Source organism: Schistocerca nitens, chromosome 1 (assembly GCF_023898315.1).
Source record: "Schistocerca nitens isolate TAMUIC-IGC-003100 chromosome 1, iqSchNite1.1, whole genome shotgun sequence".
NCBI classification, from domain to species: domain Eukaryota; kingdom Metazoa; phylum Arthropoda; class Insecta; order Orthoptera; family Acrididae; genus Schistocerca; species Schistocerca nitens.
This window is the reverse complement of record NC_064614.1, coordinates 384,068,734-384,088,938: the sequence shown is the minus strand read 5'-3', so window position 1 is coordinate 384,088,938 and position 20,205 is coordinate 384,068,734. Positions and strand designations below refer to the sequence as shown.

Sequence of the window (20,205 nt, the reverse complement as noted above, 5' to 3'; positions counted from 1 at the left end):
CAGTTGTAGTGACTGAAGTCGACTGATAAAATCACCAGAATTCTTTATGTGATGTGCAAACTTGCCTATCATTGGTTTGAGCAAAGATGCGAAGAATTTTGCTAGGTCATAGGTGGCTGCTCCAATGTTACTCACAATTGGACGGGCAGTCCATATAGCCTAGGTGGAACTGAACTGTTTGGTTTCAGTCTCTTGATGACCTCCTTCAGTAGAGAACTATTAAATAAAAGTTCTGCTGTTTTTCGCACTACTCGGCTCGTGGGATCCTTATCGATTTTGCGATACATTGAATTACATAATAAAACATTGATCTTATTAATATAGTCATCCCTTGGTATGAGGACAGTAGCGTTCCCTTTGTCAGATTTTAAGACTACCGTATCCACATCTGCTCGTAAGTTACGGAGGGATAGCCCCTGGTGGCCAATCTTTTTATGGAGGATTTTGAGGAGAGAGCACTCAACTCTGCCACTTTTAAACCGACAGTATTTTGGCGGTACGTTGACGACATTTTTATAGTGTGGCCTCATGGTCTGGATCATCTCCAAGAATTTTTACGTTACATGAACTCCATACATAAAAACATAAAGTTTACCATGGAGATAGAGAGAGATGGTTGTCTGCAATTTTTAGAGGTCTTGGTGCAACAGAAGAGTGACGGCACACTTGGTCACTCGGTGTACAGAAAGGCCACCCATATAGACCTGTATCTACAAGCTACTAGTTGCCACCATCCAGCACAAACAATGGGCGTTCTCAAAACCTTGGTCCACCGTGCCCATACCATCTCTGACGCCGACAGTCTTCAAGCAGAACTGGAACACCTGCAAAAAGTATTTTTGAAGAATGGCTTTTCACCTAGGCAAGTGAACAGAGTGATGAAGACCTACGAACGACGGAACAAGGAAGAGGAAGAGGCCTTCAGGTTGACTGTTTATCTACCATTTTTTGGGAATATTTCTTCACAGATAGGCAGAATATTGAGAAAGTATCAAGTGAGAGTCGTCTTTCGCCCTCCTTCCAAAATTTCATCACTGATGGGATCCGTTAAAGATGACCTGGGCCTGCGTAAACCAGGTGTTTACAAAATTCCGTGTGAATGCGGCAAATCATATATAGGGCAAACAACACGAACTGTGCAGGAACGTATTGTGGAACACCAACGGCATACTCGCCTTCTCCAACCCACCAAGTCCGCAATCGCTGAACATTGTATTTCAACAGACCATGCCATGAATTACAACGACACAAAAATTTTGGCCCATACATCAAACTTTTGGAGCTCGATTATCAATGAATCTGTGGAAATAAGATTGTCTGACAATGAGACTCTCATCAATCGAGATAGCGGTTATCAGCTGAACTCTGCTTGGAATCCTGTTATAGAGAAACTTCATAGTCAATGTAGTTATCTGCATAAAGATGGAAATCAACCTGAAACCGATACGCCAGGCTTTCACAGTGGAGGGCGCAAGGCGCAGCACACAGAGCCGTTATGAACGCGCACGCTGAGCAGCGCATGTGCAATGTCACCTCAGAAGGCTTTAAATAGCGGAGCTCAGCGTGTACTCACCAGTACTACGACATTGGCATTCACCTGAAGATGGCCAGAAGACTCTGCGCCGAAATATCGTGGCAGGAAGTTACTGATATCCGGCAGTTCTCCCATGTTTTTATGGAACAATCAGTACGCCGGGAAAGCTTTAAACATCACATTTTGCTTGTAGTTTATTTCTCAGGTGTTTAATTCCTAGCAACCTCTCTAGACTACTGAAACATTCATATGCAAATTATCAAGGTGCAGTTGTTAAATCAACCTGCTACATTAAATATTACCCCACTTGTGACTGGATCTGACTCAATGGACAACATTAACTGTAATTTCTTTTTATCTTGGAGACTACTGGAGAGGCTCAATAACACTTTCAAGGTAGTCACTGTGCACACCAACCCATCTCCTGAGGTAATTGCTCAATGGAAGTTGATGGTCACATTAAATAAGATAAAACCAGAAGGACAAACAGGCATTGAGATTAGACACATCACTCTTTACATCACTGTGAAATAACTTGAATAAGTTATGTTTTGGAAAGGCAGGAAATTTAGATGAAATGACATGGATGAAATAAATTAAACTTTTTGAGATGAAATATAAATCATTTCTTCCACAAGTATCTCCCTTTTGAAATCACCACTACACAGCTAACAAATGCCAAATACATGTTACTGAAGCTCTTTTCAAGTCATTTTAAACACTTTGGTAACTCAAAGTCACAGTGAGGTGTGTCTGCCACCTGATACTGTCATCATTCCAGTCCCAGTGCAATACAATCCCCAACTAGCATCCTACAAATTCACTGAAAAGATCAGCAGTGATATACTTTCAGGAACACAGTCAGAAAGAAGGGCAAAGTCATCCACAAACAATGAACATTGATTGGGCATAATACTGTTGATTGTTATAGCAACAGAGTGACACTCAAAACAGATTCTGGAGGTACACTACTCTCTTGCTTGAATCATTGTGAAAGGGCATCACTGAGTTGATGTCTAAAAACACAATTGGAAAGGCAAGACTATACAAATATGGGTAGATGTCCTCAGAAGCTCCATTTGTGGAACTGTCCAAGGGTGTTATGTTTGCAACTAGTATCATAGGTCCTCTCAAGAGTGAAGGCTATACCTATGAGAGAGTTGTCTGCCGAGGAAAGATTGTTGTATTCCTGTTTTGAGCAGGTTGCGGTTGTCAAGGGCTGCATCACATAAAATTGTACTAGAAGTGACTAAGTTCTTCTGATTATAGAACTTAGGTAAGATGTCAGTTGGCTATGTGTTCTAGCACCCTTTATGCTCAGCCAGATTGTATTAAAAAGAAATAAAAGGATTTGGTTTGCATCCTTTTTAAGACACCATAATATGCTGTACTGGACTCTGTCTGGTGCAGTCTGGTCTGCTGAGACAATGCACAATCCAGCTACCATAAAGAAAATTGGAAGATGTATTTCTCAGTGTTGTAGGAATGGAAATAGCAACTACTACTCTCCATTATGTCCTATGACAACAGAAAGCAGGACTCTGATTTTCAGTGGCAGTGATAAAATTGAAATGCACTGCCATTTCCTGTAAACAGTGTTTGCAGGTGTAAACTGGATACTAGATTGCAGACGTCTCACTTTAGTACAGCCGCTATTGGTTCCCTGACATATTTACCAGGGATCTTCATTATAGCAAATTTTTTACCAAGTACAAAAATACTTGCCAAGTCCTCTGCAATATTTGCAGAATATGGTTGGCTTTGCAACCACTGCATGCCTGTGAATCTAACCCTGATTGTGAAGTGACACGTGGTATTCCACCATTGGACATGTTGTCTCATAAGTCAGCCTGAGTACTTTTGAATAGATGCATGAGCAGCATTATGGATCACCCTTGTAATGTGACCTACCAAATTCTGTATACTTTCCCACTGTTCAAAAACAGCCAGTTTGATGTACAGTGTCCAGTTTGTTTTGCTGAGCATCCACCCTCATGACTTCCTTTCAGGGACAACTACATCTGATGGGTAGAACCAGATGAGGAATCAATCACTTAAATGCAAGCCATCAACAACTTCCCATTGGGCAGTGTCTGTAAGGCCAGGAGGGCAGAAAATGAGGTTAGTGGCAGGGTATTATCCCACTGTAGTGCTACAGTGTGTGGTACAACCAGTAATAAGAAGACATAACTCTTGAATCACAATGTTGCTTTCAGTAGCATTACCCTTGTGCTGTGTTGCCATAGATCCCAATAATACTTTATGTGCATTCAGTCCTCAAGAAGTAGGAATGGTTGGGGAGTTGTGAAATCAGGTGAGAATGAGCCTTCCTGTACAGAACTTTGTTGAGTTGTACACTGAAAAACATATCTCTGTATGGAATGTGTGCTTCTATAACTACCTGTTAGCTGTTATGAGACAGACAGAAGTGGAGTGTAATTTACCATTATCCCTGTCCATACTGAGTTCATATATCTCCTGCCCACTGGGATATCAACACATTTAAAACGTGTCTCCTGCAGCAGCAGGAAATCTGGGTTCACCAACCCATACCCAGCCAACAATGAGTGAGCTCCCTTAGGTGCTTGACACTGGGCCTGACCCAGGAGGTATACATGGCCACAGATGCGATGAGCATTACCTGTTCCCAAGACAACCACTATTACCCATCAGGCTACATGTGTTGATCTGTAACTAGACCCTCTTTACATACATGATGGTTGTCTTTCTTTGTGGATCTATAGAATGAGTGAATGAAAGTGTGAGCATCCTTAGCAGAACAGAGGAACAAGTGTAGACTGATAGATGCACAAATTAATTACATTACTTTTTCAATTTTCTTTTACTTTATTTACTTTTTATTGACTAATTTAGTTATTTATTTTTGAATTTTTCATAGCACCTTCCAGTCAGCAGCTCATGCATAAATATTCCAAGTGCCCAGTAGTCAACTGCCCGGTTGTGTCCTAAATTGAGTATTATTTCTGGGGCAACATACTCTGGTGTTCCAGCAAATGTCCATGTTTTACCTCCAGGACCCACTTCTTTTGCAAAGCCAAAGTCAACCTAAAACAACAAAATTATTTCATGAAACATAAATAATTCATTGCTTTAGGAGAAAGACTAGCATTACATTGTTTTCCACAGAAACATTAAAAACAGACCAAATGTTACTAGTACTAGATGTGTGTGAATTCAGAGAAGTGACACACAGTAGAAAAAATTGTACATTACATTGAATACATTGTTGTTGCCATTATTACACTTTTGTTTATTCTCTATGTATAGTTTGTGTCTTGGTTTTGATACACCTTATCACTATTATTTATGAATCTTGGTTCATTGTCTCAAACAAGGACACTTACTTCTGTAATGAATTTTTCATTCTGCGTTGTAGTTGTCTCTGCCTTGAAGCTTTCAAGCAGACTGAAACTATGTGCTAGACTTGGAATCAGAGCTGTAGCCCTGCCTTTCATGGGCGATGCTATCAACTGAGTGACCTGGGCATGACACCTGATCCACCTTCAAAGCTTAACGTCTACCAATTCCTTCTACCAATTCCAGTATCTATAGATCACTTCAGAGAAAGTTTAGGAAATGTAAACTAGGAAGATGTATATAATGAGCCAAATGCTAATGATAAATGCAGCATATTTCTTGATAAAATTATATCCCTTTTTGAACATTGTTTTCCAAAGAAAATTACTAAATGTAACACTACAAACTTTTCAAAGAAACCTTGGATTACTACAGGTATTAAAGTGTCTTCAGAAAGAAAAAGAAAACTGTATGAGACAGCAAGAACTAGTAAAGATCCAGAAGTAGTGTTACACTATAAAAATTATTGTAACATATTGAGAAAAGTTGTAAGGAAATCAAGAAATATGTATTTTAGAGAAGAAATTAACAACTCCAGCAATAAAATCAAATCAATATGGAATGTTGTTAGAAGGGAGACAGGAAAAGTAACCACTGGGGCAGGTAGTATTACTGTTAAAGAGAATGAGACCATCTTAACCAACAGCACACAGGTAGTCAATGTATTTAACAATCACTTCTTAAGTGCAGAAGGAAAAATTAGTGAGAATAGTTCAAAAGAAAAAAGCCAGGCAGTACATGGAAGCGTCAGTTTTGAAAAATTTTAGTCAGATTAAATTTCATCTAACAACCTCTTGTGAAATAAGGAAAATTATTAAATCTTTGATAAATAAATGTTCTGTTGGAGTAGATGACATCTCTAACAAGTTATTAAAACAATGTGGAGCAATTACAGCTGATGTTTTGAGTCACATATGTAATGCATCACTGACTCAGGGTATTTTTCCAGACAGGTTAAAATATGTCATTGTCAGGCCTCTCTACAAAAAGGGGGAAACCACAGAGGTCAATAATTACTGGCCAGTATCCTTGCTTACAGTATTTTCAAAAATCTTTGAGAATGTAATGTACTCAAGAGAGGTTAGCCATCTCAACTGTAATGGGATACTTAGTAAATCACAGTTCGGATTTCAGAAATTCAAAAATGCTGTTCCACTGAGACAGCAATATACAATTTCACTGTCCACATAATATAGTCTTTACATAGTAAAATGTCACCAGTAGGAATATTCTGTTACTTATCCAAATCATCTGATTGTGTGAACCATGACATTATGTTACGGAAAATACAATTCTATGGTATAAATGGAACAGCATATGAGTGGTTTAAGTCATATCTACAGAACAGGAAGCAAAAAGTCTCTTTATATGCTTCAAGTGATTCAAAGGAGTTTGCCACTTCATCTACATGGGGTGAAATTACATTAGGTCCTCCACCAGGTTCGATCATTGGCCCCTTCTGTTCTTGATATATGCGAATGACCTCCCTTCTTATGTGAAACAAGATGCTGAACTGACACTGTTTGCTGATGATACAAGCATAATTATTAACCCAGTAAAAGAAAGTCTGATAGAAAATGATACAAATAAGGTCTTTGGAAAAGATACTAATTGGTTTTCTGCTCTGAACTTTGAAAAAACACAGTACATCCAATTTTCTGCTGCAAAAAGTATAATTCCTTCAATAAACATAACAATTCAAAAGAAGTCAGTAGCCAGGGTAGAGCATACTAAGTTCTTGGGTGTACATATAGATGAGAATATTAATTGGAAAATTCATATTTTGGATCTCCTAAAGTGTCTAGGATCAGCAACTTTTGCAATCAGAATAATTGACAATTTCGAGGATGTAGAAATTAGTAAGCTAACATACTTTGCATACTTCCACTCTCTGAAGTCATACGGAATAATATTCTGGGGCAACTCAACACTTAGGCAAAAGGTATTCACTGCTCAAAAGAAAGTAGTTAGAATAATGTGTGGGGTTCACAGTCACACATCTTGTAGGCATCTGTTTAAAAGGTTAGGAATTCTTACAACTGCTTCACAGTACATTTACTCAGTAGTGAAATTTTTCTCAACAACATTGACCAGTTTAAAATCAACAGCGACATTCATGATTACAATACCAGAAAAAAGAAAGACCTACACTACCCTTTACTTAACCTATCTTTGGCACAGAAAGGGGTAAAATATGCTGCTATAAAACTTTTTGATAAATTACCAGATGAAATAAAATGTCTGACAGACAGCATAGTTTCAAAAACAAATTGAAATCATACCTCCTTGATAACTCCTTCTATTCCATAGATGAATTCTTGAATATGAGTAAATAAATCTGGAGATATAGTATATGCATTTTGTGCCATTTAAGGGAATGGGATAGATAATAGAAATATTTAGGTATAACACTATAATGTAAAAAAAAAACAACTTGTTTCCTATGCGCATTTCTTGTGCATTTGAGACGTTCCACATCATAATGGTTTTTCCATCCTATTGATCAATGGAACACGTAACTAACTAACTAACTAACTCTCCTAGTTTCAGAGCTGGGCATAATCTAGCAGAAGTGTAACTGTGAGGGTATGTTGTGCGTCACACCTGAATAGTTCAGTCAGTGTGAGCGATAGCTGCAAAAGGAATGGTCTCAGTTTGAGTCCTGGTATAGCATACAGTCTCAGTGTACTATATGAAGTTTCATGACACACAATTTTTTTCTAAATGTTCTGATTTTCCCTCTCATTTCTCAAATATTTTCTCAAACTCTTGGGGTTTTAATCTGTTCTTTTTTTTCCTCTATCTAAAGAAAATCAGTCCTAAACTCAAAGGTTGGTTTGAGTACCACAATACTTTATTAGACATGGTTCCATCAGAGTTGATATTGCCTTCCTCTGACCACCAAACTGACTTATTCAGTCAAAAGGCGCAGGAAATGACCTGGGGAAATCTCAGAAAGCACCATTAGACTCTGGCAAAAGAAGGCGGTGACATGCAGAGACAAGAACACAGGAAGAGAGTTCTCTTAGCCTGTGTCAGCTCAATTTTCCAACTTCCTATTACATGTGGTGCCCGTTTTAAGCCAAGCAACTCAGTGAAAGGTTGAGTAACTATTCTCAGCAAGAAACTGAGTCGGTGAGCAGGAAGGGTTTGGAGGTCAGTGGAAGATTTTCTTTTGATGGCTATACAGTGTACTATTCTGGGTAAAACAGCAACAGCAGTAATGGAGTAGCCTTTGCAGTTAGTAACAGATTAAGGAAAGCTGTAATAGGGTGCAGTTATAAAAAATGATAGATTGTCCATCAGATTTCAAGCCAACCCCACAATCATTCAAGTTGGTGTGTCATCCGCCAAATGTCAAGAGGACACTATTGACCAATTCAATGGAGAATTGCAAGAATTACTGCTGCTGACATCAAAAAAGGATATTGTCTTCATGGCTGGAGACTGGAACATAGAAGTGGGAAATCAAACTGTAGAAGATGTTAAGGGAAAATTTGGTCTTGGTAAAACAAATGAAGCAGGACATAGACTCCTATGACTCTGCCACAATAATGCTCTGGTTATTACTAATACACTTTCCCAGCTACCAAAACAACACTTTTAAATCTGGACTTCATGAGATGGCCAAATTGATTATATACTTTGTATTTAGAGGTGAGAGAGTGCCATCCATCCAACTACAACAAGACCTGTAGCTGACTGGAAATCAGATCATTAGCTCTTAACTGCAAAATTCTGGCTGAAACTGAGGAAACTAGCCAAACTATTCCATCTTACAGATACAGCCTTAAGAGCATACCTTCTGGTTATACAGTAGACGTCAAGAATAGATTTAATGCATTAGAGTTAGAAGACAAAAATCCACAAGAGCTGTGTACAGAAGTAGCCTATGCTGTGAAGGAGGCAGCAGAAAAACACATTCCCAAGCAAAAGAATACCAAGAAGGCCAAATGGTTACTGTCTGAGGCAAAGCAAATTACATAGGAATGAAAAAAGCAAAAATCGAAGAGGATGGATCAGCAATGCTTAAATTAAATCCAGAGTTTTGGAAATTAACTACAAGTGATGAGAATATCTTCTTAAATGAACAGTGCAAAGAAGTTGAAAAGAATAGCAGAATTTGAAAGACGAGGGATCTTTGCGAGAAAATTAAAGACATCAAAGAAAATTTCAGGTGGAAATAGGCATGATAAAAGGTAGAAATGGTAAACATCCTACAGATTCAGAGAAAATAAAAATGATGGGCATATTATGAAAAATATCTATATAAGAAAGAACTTCACCCTGATGATGATGAAGTTAACGTGATTTTGGAACTAGAGCAAACGAAGATTGAAGGCAAATAGGTCCTAGAAAACATTACAGAAAATGAGTCTTGTGGACATGATGGAATTCCAGCAGAATTATTTCAAATTATTGACAAGAATGCAGTGAAAGTGCTTCTTCACTCAATAGATCAAAAAATATGGAGGACCCAACAATGGCTAAAAGAGCAGAAAAGTTCAATGTTCATATTGATTTCAAAGAAGGGCATTTCTAAAGAGTGCTTGAAGCACTGAACTATCACACTTATCTCACATGCTCACAAAGTCTTGTGTATAATGTACTTTGCCAGTACAAAGACTGAAAGCTACTTGAAGAGCAATCTGGTTTTCATACAGCAAGAAGGATCAGAGATCAAATTGCTTGGATCTGATGAGTTATGGAGAAGGCAAGAGATTTTCAGAATGAAGTGTATCTCAGCTTTGCTGATTGTGCTAAGGCCTTTGACTTTGGCAACCACAATAAATTATGGGTAGTACTCATAAAAATGGAAGTACCAGATACCTCTGTTAACTCATACAGAATTTATACTCTGACCAAGACGGCATGATGAAGATCCTTGGAGCAACTAAATGGGTCAAGATACAGAAAGGAGTATGGTGAAGCTGCATATTTTCCCCTTATTTATTAAATCTATATGTATAACAAATTGAAAGGAATGCCCATGTTACATGGGGAAGAAATTGGAATTAAAATAGCTAGGGTAAATATAAATAATCTTAGATGTGTAGATGATACTGTGGCGTCGATAGCTCGTATTGACATCAAAACTTAATATCTGTGAACTCTAAGTACTCTGTTGAGCCTCTATCTTAACTTTACTGTAGTCAGTTCTTTGTTATACTTCATTCTGTATGGATGCAGTGTCAAGTGTAAATATATACGAGGTATGACATATACGGGAATTAAGTTTTCTATATCCCGATTACCGATCACATTCCCATAGTGGCGACCCCGCAGTTCATTCATGTTTCGCATCTTTCGCGCCAGTGTTTATGCAACAGGTTATATGCACTACACAATGACCACACCAAACAATGCCTTGATTGAAGATGTGGAAGCACAATTCCGCTCACTGAGTTTTGTCATTTCTTTGCCAATGGCGTATTCATCATTTACGTACAGTGATTCGCATTCTCAACCAACGCCATGTGCTAACCTTATTAGTTTTAGACGGTCAACAAATACATCATTAGAGTGAACAATGGACTCAGTGTGCAATGCTGCCATTACTACAAACCATGCCGGATCCATTCTGCGCACGGGGTGTTCCAGTTGTGTGTAATTTACATGCACAATTATGTGTTTTGAGTAACATGGACCCCTTACCTCACCTCAGTGGCCCACCACATGCAATACAGGCATGTTATACATCAGATAGTTTCCACGAGGACGGCGTTCAAACCCCCCCCCCCCTCCCCCACTTGCGGGGGGTCCTCATTTCTGGTCGCTTAACCGCCTGCCACTCCCACAAAACTGCCTGTGTCTCCCGTGCTGGTCTCTCACCCTGTTCCAGAAACAGATTTTTTCCATCCAGCACTTACCACTCACGGTCCAGTTTCCGGCCCCCCCCCCCCCCCCTTGTGTACCGTCCATCTGCCCGTTTCCACGGTACCATCCGTGCCTGCCGCGCGGGAGTGATCTAGATGTTGACAATGAAAATCATTTTGACTATTTGGAAGAAACAACTGAAAGAAGAGAAGAAGAAGCGGCAGACAGTGACAATGCCATGAAACAAGGTGCACCAGTGAAACGCGCACGGAATGAAGAAGACTGGAAGGGGCAAGAAGTAAACAGCTCTTATGTCTCTTTGAAAACACCATTCATTGGTAAATGTGGACCTGTGATACAGGTAAATTCTGCAGCTGAAGCATTCAAGCTGTATTTCGGTGAAACCATCGTAGAAACAATTGTGTGTGAAACTAACCTTTATGCTGAAGGTTGTATACAAAAACAGAATGTTCTACAACCTCATTCTAGTCTATGTAACTGGGTAGATACTGACAAAGATGAGCTTTATGTGTTATTCACACTGCAGATGTTGATGGGAATTATTCAGAAGCCATCCATAAAGTCGTATTTCAGCAAGCATCTGCTTTTGAACACGCCAATTTTTTACCAGAGTATGCAACAAGACAGGTTTGAGCTACTTTGCAGATTCCTTTATTTTTTAAACAATGAAGAACTGAATACATTTGAAGGCAATAAGAGATTGTTCGAGTTGGGTCCCATCATTCAGCACTTGAATGATACATTTAGAAATACATACAACATGGGAGGAAACATTTCTGTTGATGAATCTCTTACGTTATGGAAAGAAAGGCTGGCAATAAAAACCTGTCTACCTCTAAAATCAGCAAAGTTTGTTATAAAGTCCTATGAGATCTCCGAATCTTCCACAGGTTATTTATGGCAATTTATTATTTATGCAGGAAGTTCCACAGAAATAGAAACGAAATTTCTTTCTGCAGATACCCTGAAAACCAGTAAGATTGTAGTGAAGCTTATTGAGCCTCATTTCACCTTAGGCCAAATGCTCTGGATGAACAATTATTATAACAGCGTCCTTTTGTGCCACTTTTTGAAGGAAAGAGGTATGAATGTAGCTGGCATACTTTGACTGAATAGGAAGAATGTACCTGATGTCTTGAGACATTCAAAACTGAAGAAATGTGAACTCGTAGCATATCATTCACATGGCATAATGGTACCGAAATGGATGGATAAAAAGCAGGTTGCCTTTATTTCTACATTTCATAATGATGCAGTTGTTACGGCAACCGAAAGGGGTAATGAGGTAAGGAAGTCTCAGTGCATAAAAGAGTACAATAGTTTTATGGGTGGTGTAGATTTGAAGGATCAGAAACTACAACCTTTTCTCATGGAAAGGAAGAAAGGTGTTAAGTGGTATATGAAAATATTTAGAAGGCTGATGAACGTTGCAGTGCACAATGCTTTTATTGTTTACAATGCTAGCGAAAAAACAAGGGAAGAAGCGCTTATAAATCCCAGGCTTCTTCTCATAACACAGTTGCTGGAAATTCATGGGAAGAATGTAACTTCACCTCGATGTGGGCGACCTTCAAAAACTCCTGTGCCTGAACAGCTCACAGCAAGGCATTCTATTGAGAAGATCCCACTCACAGAAAAGAAGAGATCTGCAGTCTGCTGCAAGCAGATGAGGAAATGTAAGGAAACATCATTCTGGTGCAAGGACTGTGGTGTAGGGTGTTGTTTCGAAGATTGTTTCAAAATATACCACACTCAAAATTCATTTAAAGTGACAATGTATGTTTTAATCATAATAAATATGTATTGATACCAATTCCTGAAATTTTCGTAACATTTGAACAAGTAATCCCATCCTAGAGCAATTTCACTGAATCGCTGCATTCTGGGGCCAGCCAGCCATATAAATTAACTCGAGCAGGCTAGGCACGCACCCGGAAACTACCGTCTTGAAGGGTTTAGTATAGAGGGTAATCCATTACCAAGACCTCTGTTGGGTTGAATAAGTGTGTGGCGGTTGGCACTGTCAAGACATACACTGGTTTGACCTAGTTTACCGAGACTTTGGCTGGCCTACAGTCATACTTGATCTCCAACATCTTCCCACCACATGTTATCGTGCAGTGTGATCCCAAATACAGCAGTTGAAGTGGTTGCTGCACCGCATCTGTGTGCAGCATCACATGCATGCAGTGCTGAAGATCTGTTTGGTCAAAGGCTTTGCTGACACAAAGCTGTGTCAGTGGATGCAGTCAGACGCTGGTCATGTGACTGTGCAGGCGTTCTGCTAGTGGCAGGCTGAGGCAACATTCCTCCATGAATTCTCCGGCACAATTATGGAAGAATCATGTTGGAAGCTGTCCAGTTTTCTGTCACCCTCCTGTTCTTGTGTGACGGCTTTGAAGTTCACAGGGGAGGAGATTACTGCACAACCATAGGACAAGCAGTCCATGATGACATTTTCCATTCCAGAAATGTGGCAGATGTCTGTTGTCAACTGGGACACATATTCCAACTGCTGTATTTCGTGCAGTGAACAGTTGCTGTTGTTGATCCAGAAAGAATGTGTTACAGGTTTATCGTCAGTGAATATAAGGAAGGGGCGAGCTTCTACCAACAAACAGAAGTGTTTCACCGCCTGATTCCAAGCAGCTCATGGTTGTATGCGCTCCGAGAGAGCTGCACTGCTGACAACTTCCATGAGAAGAAGCCAAGTGGCTGCCAGCTGCCTTCAACATGTTGTTGAAGCACTGCAACAATAGTGGCTTGGCTGGCATCCACAATGATGGTTAACTCCACCTCATGTATTGGATGAATAAGTTCTACCACTTCGGCAAGCACCGTTTAGATGCAGTAAAACATTGCTCCATTCCATGAGTCCAGGTAATCAGAGCTCTTCCTTTCATCTTGTGGGCATGTTGTGCTGCAGTCAGGGGTTTTAGCACCACAGCAATGTTATGCAGATGGTGCCGGTACAAGTTGACAATCCTGATGGAATGACATAGGCCTTTGTGAGTTTCTGGGTGAAGCATGTTCAGGATTGCCTGCACTGTGGCCAGCACAGGTGTGGATCTGGTAGGTGTGAAATTCAATCTCACTGACCCCAAATACACATTTCAATAGATTGATCACTAAGTTAGCCTCACTGAGACACCAGAGAACGGTTGTTAGTATGCTGTGGTGGAATTTGGGCGACTTTGAGAACTTGAGGACGTCGTCCAATGTACATGAAGAACGGAGTGGTAATAATGGCTTTTTCTATGTCTTTGTGCACCATGGGGACATGCATGAATGCCTTCTTGCAGTCAATTTTACTAAACACAGTCACACCTCACAAGTCACAGCTAAAGTCCAGCAGATGTGGTACCAGATATCTGTCTGGCACTGTCCTTGAATTTAGCGTATGGCAGTCCCCACATGGATGCCACAAAATGTCCTTTTTGGGCACCAAAGTGGAAGACCATGGGCTGCTCAATGATCGGATGATGTCTTGTCACAACATTGCCATTAATTCGGCCTTAAAGACTGTGAACTTGTCGGGTGTGAGGTGATGTGGGTGGCATCAGATGGGGGGACCAAGAGCGGTGATGATATGGTGGAGCGTTGAATGCGTGATGTATCACAGTGCCCCAGACAGGCAAATTAGCTCCTGAATTTTTTTAGAATATCTGTGAATGGTCTGGAGCATGCCACAGGTTTAACAATGAACAAGGTGGCCTGCTGTTGCTGTCCCACCTTCTTCGGACTTGTCTTTGGCATTTTAGGTCAGACGGGCATTTGAGATTTCCACAAGAAATTGGTAGTGTCTGAGGAAATCTGCACCCAGGATCAGATTGTTGACAGCAGCCAAAGCAAACTTCCAAGCGAATGTGTGGTGCAGTCCCAGATCCACATTCGTATGATGAATGCCATACGTTTTGATGGTGGAACTGTTAGCTGCAATGAGGCTCATTGTTTTGGTCTTCCCAAGATCTTTTAACATGGTTTTGGGAAAAATCGCTAAATCTGGCCCAGTGTCTACCAACTACCTCACACCCCCCACTCTGTTCTGCCACAAACAGACACTCTGACACAGAATTGCATCCAGGTGCGTGTAGGTGTGGTCCCAGCTGGCATTTGAGTGCAAGCAAGTGGTGCAGCACTTGGTTGCATCACTGCTGAAATGGGCATGATACCAGCAGACGCGACTTGGAGTCTGCCCTGACATCAACAGGTTACCGTTAGAGCAGTGGTTGCTGTGGTGGCGGCTGCACAAGCTGCACCACCTGGAGCATGGTCTGCTATCAATGCAGTGCCTGCTGCCCTATTGCTGTGAGAACATCAACCTGTTGACCTGTCTGCTGAGTGCCGCCACATGGGCAGCCAAGTTCAGCACGAGGTGCTGAAGGTCAGTGTCCATTGATGGGGCTGGGAGAAGTGTCTGTTGCCACAAATGGAAGGTGGCTGGTGGGTTAAGGGCTCATAGGCAACTGCAGATGCCATGCTTGGCATCTTTGCCAGAGCATTGTGCACCCTATCTGCCAGGTCCGGAATGGTGTCTAGCTGCATGTCAGTCTGTGCATCTATCTACTACTTGCACCTGCATCTACATCTACATCTATGTGCTTACTCTGCTATTCACAATAAAGTGACTGGCAGTGGGTTCAATGAATCACCTTCATGCTGTCTCTCTACCGTTCCACTCTCGAACGGCACGCGGGAAAAACAAGCACTTAAGTTTTTTTGTGTGAGCCCTGATTTCTCTTATTTTATCGTGATGATAATTTCTGCCTATATAGGTGGGTGCCAACAGAATGTTTTCGCAATTGGAGGAGAAAACTGGTGATTGAAATTTCATGAGAAGATCCCGTCGCAACGAAAAACACCTTTGTTTTAATGATTGCCACTCCAATTCACGTATCATGTCTGTGACACTATCTCCCCTATTTCATGATAATACAAAACAAGCTGCCCTTCTTTGTACTTTTTTGATGTCATCCGTCAGTCCCACCTGATGCGGATCCCACACCGCACAGCAATACTCCAGAATAGGGTGAACAAGAGTAATGTAAGCAGTCCCTTTAGTAGACCTGTTGCATCTTCTAAGTGTTCTGCCAATGAATCACAGTCTTTGGTTAGCTCTACCCACAATATTATCTATGTGATCATTCCAATTTAGGTTATTTGTAATTGTAATCCCTAAGTATTTAGTTGAATTTACAGCCCTCAGATTTGTGTGACTTATCGCATAATCAAAATTTAGCTGATTTCTTTTAGTACTCATGTGAATAACTTCACACTTTTCTTCATTCAGGCCACTTTTTGCACCATATAGGTATCTTATCTAAATCATTTTGCAAATCGTTTTGATCATCCGATGACTTTACAAGACGGTAAATGACAGCATCATCTGCAAACAATCTAAGACGGCTACTCAGATTGTCTCCTACGTAGTTAATATAGATCAGGAGCCTATAACACTTCCTTGGGGAACATTGGATATTACTTCTGTTTTACTCAATGACTTTCTGTCTGTTACTATGAACTGTGACCTTTCTGACAGGAAATCACAAATCCAGTCGCACAACTGAGGTGATACTCCACAGGCACGCAGTTTGGTTAGAAGACGCTTGTGAGGAACAGTGTGGAAAGCCTTCTGGAAATCTAAAAATATGGAATCAATTTGACATCCCCTGTCAATAGCAATTATTACTTCATGAGTATAAAGAGCTAGTTATGTTTCACAAGAACATTTTTTTCTGAATCTGAGCTGACTATATGCCAGTAAATCATTTTCTTTGAGGTATTTCATAATATTCGAATACTGAATATGTTCTAAAACCCTACTGCAAATCGATGTTAGTGATATAGGCCTGTAATTCAGCGGATTACTCCTACTTCCCTTTTTGGGTATTGGTGTCACTTGAGCAATTTTCCAGTCTTTAGGAATGGATCTTTCTGTTAGCGAGTGGTTGTATATAATTGCTAAATATGAAGCTATTTCATCAGCATATTCTGAGAGGAACCTGACTGGTATACAATCTGGACCGGAGGCCTTGCCTTTATTGCCGGCCGAAGTGGCCGTGCGGTTAAAGGCGCTGCAGTCTGGAACCGCAAGACCGCTATGGTCGCAGGTTCGAATCCTGCCTCGGGCATGGATGTTTGTGATGTCCTTAGGTTAGTTAGGTTTAACTAGTTCTAAGTTCTAGGGGACTAATGACCTCAGCAGTTGAGTCCCATAGTGCTCAGAGCCATTTGAACCTTGCCTTTATTAAGTGATTTGAGCTGCTTTGTTACACCGAGGATATCTACTTCTATGTTTCTCATCTTGGCAGTTGTTCTTGATTGGAATTCAGGAATATTTACTTCATCTTCTTTGGTGAAGGAGTTTCGGAAAACCGATGTTATCATGCAGTGAAGGTATTGATTGCGTCTTGCTACTGGTGTGTTTTATGTATGACCAGAATCTCTTTGGGTTTCCTGCCAGATTTCGAGACAGAATTTCATTGTGGAAATTATTAAAAGCATCTCGCACTGAAGTACGCGCTATATTTCAAACTTCTCTATAACTTTGCCGGTCTTGGGGTTTTGCGTTCTTTTAAATTTGGCATGCTTTTTTTGTTGCTTCTGCAACAACGATCTGACCCATTTTGTGTACCAATGGGGATCTATACCATCCCTTTTTAATTTATGTTATATATATCTCTCAACCGCTGTTGATACTATCTCTTTGAAAACATTCCACAACTTTTCTGCACTTACATGATCAGATTCGAAGGAGTGAAGCCTGTCTCTTAAAAAGGCGTTAAGAGCATTTTTATCAGCTTTTTTAAATATATATACTTTGGATTTCTTTTTGATGGTTGTAGGTGTTACAGTATTCAGCCTATCAGCAACTGCCTTGTGGTCGCTAATCCCTGTATCTGTCACAACACTCACTATTTGTCCAGGATTATTTGTTGCTAAAAGATCAAGTATGCTTTCACAAACATTTACGCTTCGAGTGGGCTCATGAACTAATTATTCAAAATAATTTTTTGAGAAAGCGTTCAGTACAATTTTGGATGATGTTTTATGCCAGCCACCTGCTTTAAATGTATAATTTTTCCAGCATATTGAGGGTAGATTGAAGTCACCACCAACTATTATTTTATGAGCTGGGTACTTATTTGAAATGAGACTCAAATTTTCTTTGAACTGTTCAGCAACTATGTCTTCTGAGTCAGGGGGTCAGTAAAATGATCCAATTAATAGTTTAGTCTGATTGACAGATATAACCTCTACCCATACTGTTTCACATGAACTATCTACTCCAATCTCGGTACAAGGCAAACAACCTCTGACAGTAGTAAATACTCCACCACCAACTGTATTTAATCTATCCTTTCTCAACACTGTTAGATCATTTGAAAAAAAAAATTCAGTTGAACATATTTCCAGCTTTAGCCAGCTCTCTGTATCTACAACTATTTGAGCTTCAAAGCTTTCTATTAGAGCTTGGAGCTCTGGTTCTTTCCCAACACAGCTACGACAATTTACAACTACAATACCAATCGTTTCTACAACTACCTTACTGTGTTTTACCTGCCCACTTTTAGACAGATGCCCTTTCTGTGGTTCCCTGGTACCCTCTAACCTAAAAAACTACCCATTCCCTTTCACACAGCCCCCACTACCCGTGTGCCCTATTAAGCGGAACCCAGAAACCCACCACCCGATGGCGCAAGTCAAGGAATCTGCAGCCTACACAGTCACAGAACTGCCTGAGCCTCTGGTTCAGACCCTCCACTCGGCTCTGCACCAAAGGACCACAGTCAGTTCTATCAACGATGCTGCAGATGGTGAGCTCCGCCTTAATCTTGGAAGCAAGACTGGCAGTCTTTACCATTTCCGCTAGCTGCCCAAAACCAGTCAGAATCTGCTCTGATCCAAAGCAACTCATGTCATTGGTACCAACATGAGCCATCAACTGCAGTTGGCTGCACCATGTACTCTTCATGGCATCCAGGAGCACCCTTTCCACATCCGGAATGACTCCCCCTGGAATGCGCATGGAGTGCACACTGGCTTCCTTCCCGTCCTTGGCAGCCATATTCCTAAGGGGCCCCATTATGTGCCTAATGCTGGAGCTCCAAGCTACCAGCAAACCTACCCTCTGTGAATGTCCAGACCTTGCAGGCCAAGAAGCTTCCTCTGGAACTGTGCGGACGACTGCATCCGGCTCAGAGACATCGTCAGCCACGGATAATGCCCAAAACCTGTTCGTCAAACGAACTGGGGCGGCCCTACTATTGGCACCTCAGAAAGTTTTTCGCTGCCTGTCAGACTTTGGAATGATCTCCCACTCGACCATTGGTGAGGTGTCAACCTCAGTGCAGGCAGTACCTGGGGAGGTCACAGCAGTGGATCGATCAGAGGACGCATGGTACGTGCTTCATGTCCCTCACATCTCCACGTCCGATCCCCCACAGTGTCGCCCCCTGACAGCAGCCTCAAGATGTGTGACGGAAGTCAATGCAGCCTGAAGCTGTGAGTGAAGGGTCATAGCTCAGCTTGCATCTGTACACAACAATCACATTTCCTATCCATTACTGCAGTCGCTCCTGTTTGAAGCTCGTAAAAATATGTAACAGATGAACAGTGTACTCGCCTTATTAGTAGCAGGGTGGGGAGGCTGTGCATCCAGATAGCATGCAACAGCAAATCCGGAACCATATCAACCGTGTGAAGCTCCTCTGCTTGCACAGGACATGTGAGGGCCTCCAGTCGCTTCATTTTTATTGGTGCAGCAGTTACTGTACTCGCTGCTCCTCAGATGGCAAAATCTGGCATATTAATTCATCCTTAATACACTTGTAGGAGGACTGCATTGGTTGGGGGAGGGTTATTATGTCTCATACTTCAGCTGCATAATTCTGGTCCAGCAGGCTCACCACATGTCCAAATTTCGCAAGGTCACATGTGATACTGTTACTGAGAAAAACTGCACTCACTTGGCTAGCGAGCAAGTCAGCATCACCAGTGGAGCAAGCAACATGTGTTTCTTTGCTGCTTTCAAACCTGTCATACTGTGGGCTGGCTTACTGCCATGCCCACACACAAAGTCCAAGCTATTGACATGAGTGATGGCAATTAAATACATGTGGCTCGCACACCATTTATTCACAGCAATATAGATGAAAAGTTGTAATAATTACAATGGAAATTTCCGTATGGCAATGGAAGACATTGGACATAAGTCCGGCTGAGTGTGCTAAAGTTCTCTTGTCTCATGGATGCTGCTTAATTTGTGGGGATAAGAAACATAGCACACAAGTGGTGGCTGCCTGATTTGTACAAGTGATGGTTGTGAGCGTGAACTGTGGTCAACCCATGGGATTGCAGCTAGTGAGATCACAGAACAATGCAGACATCCTTGTGCAACAGTAACTAGTTTGCAATGGCATCTCTCTTTGTGTCCTGCACAACTATCGGCACTG

The 20,205-nt window shown here is 41.0% G+C and overlaps 1 protein-coding gene across 3 annotated transcripts in view; it reads right to left on the bottom strand.

The window, feature by feature from the left end:
• The window catches only part of LOC126249104 (cGMP-dependent protein kinase, isozyme 1-like), a 382,876-nt gene that overhangs the window by 90,525 nt on the left and 272,146 nt on the right, over positions 1-20,205 (bottom strand). For all 3 annotated transcript variants that reach the window (XM_049950773.1, XM_049950765.1, XM_049950758.1), the window contains exon 12: positions 4,437-4,600. In XM_049950773.1, the coding sequence (XP_049806730.1) occupies positions 4,437-4,600 (164 nt within the window). The remainder of the gene's footprint in view (positions 1-4,436; positions 4,601-20,205) is intronic.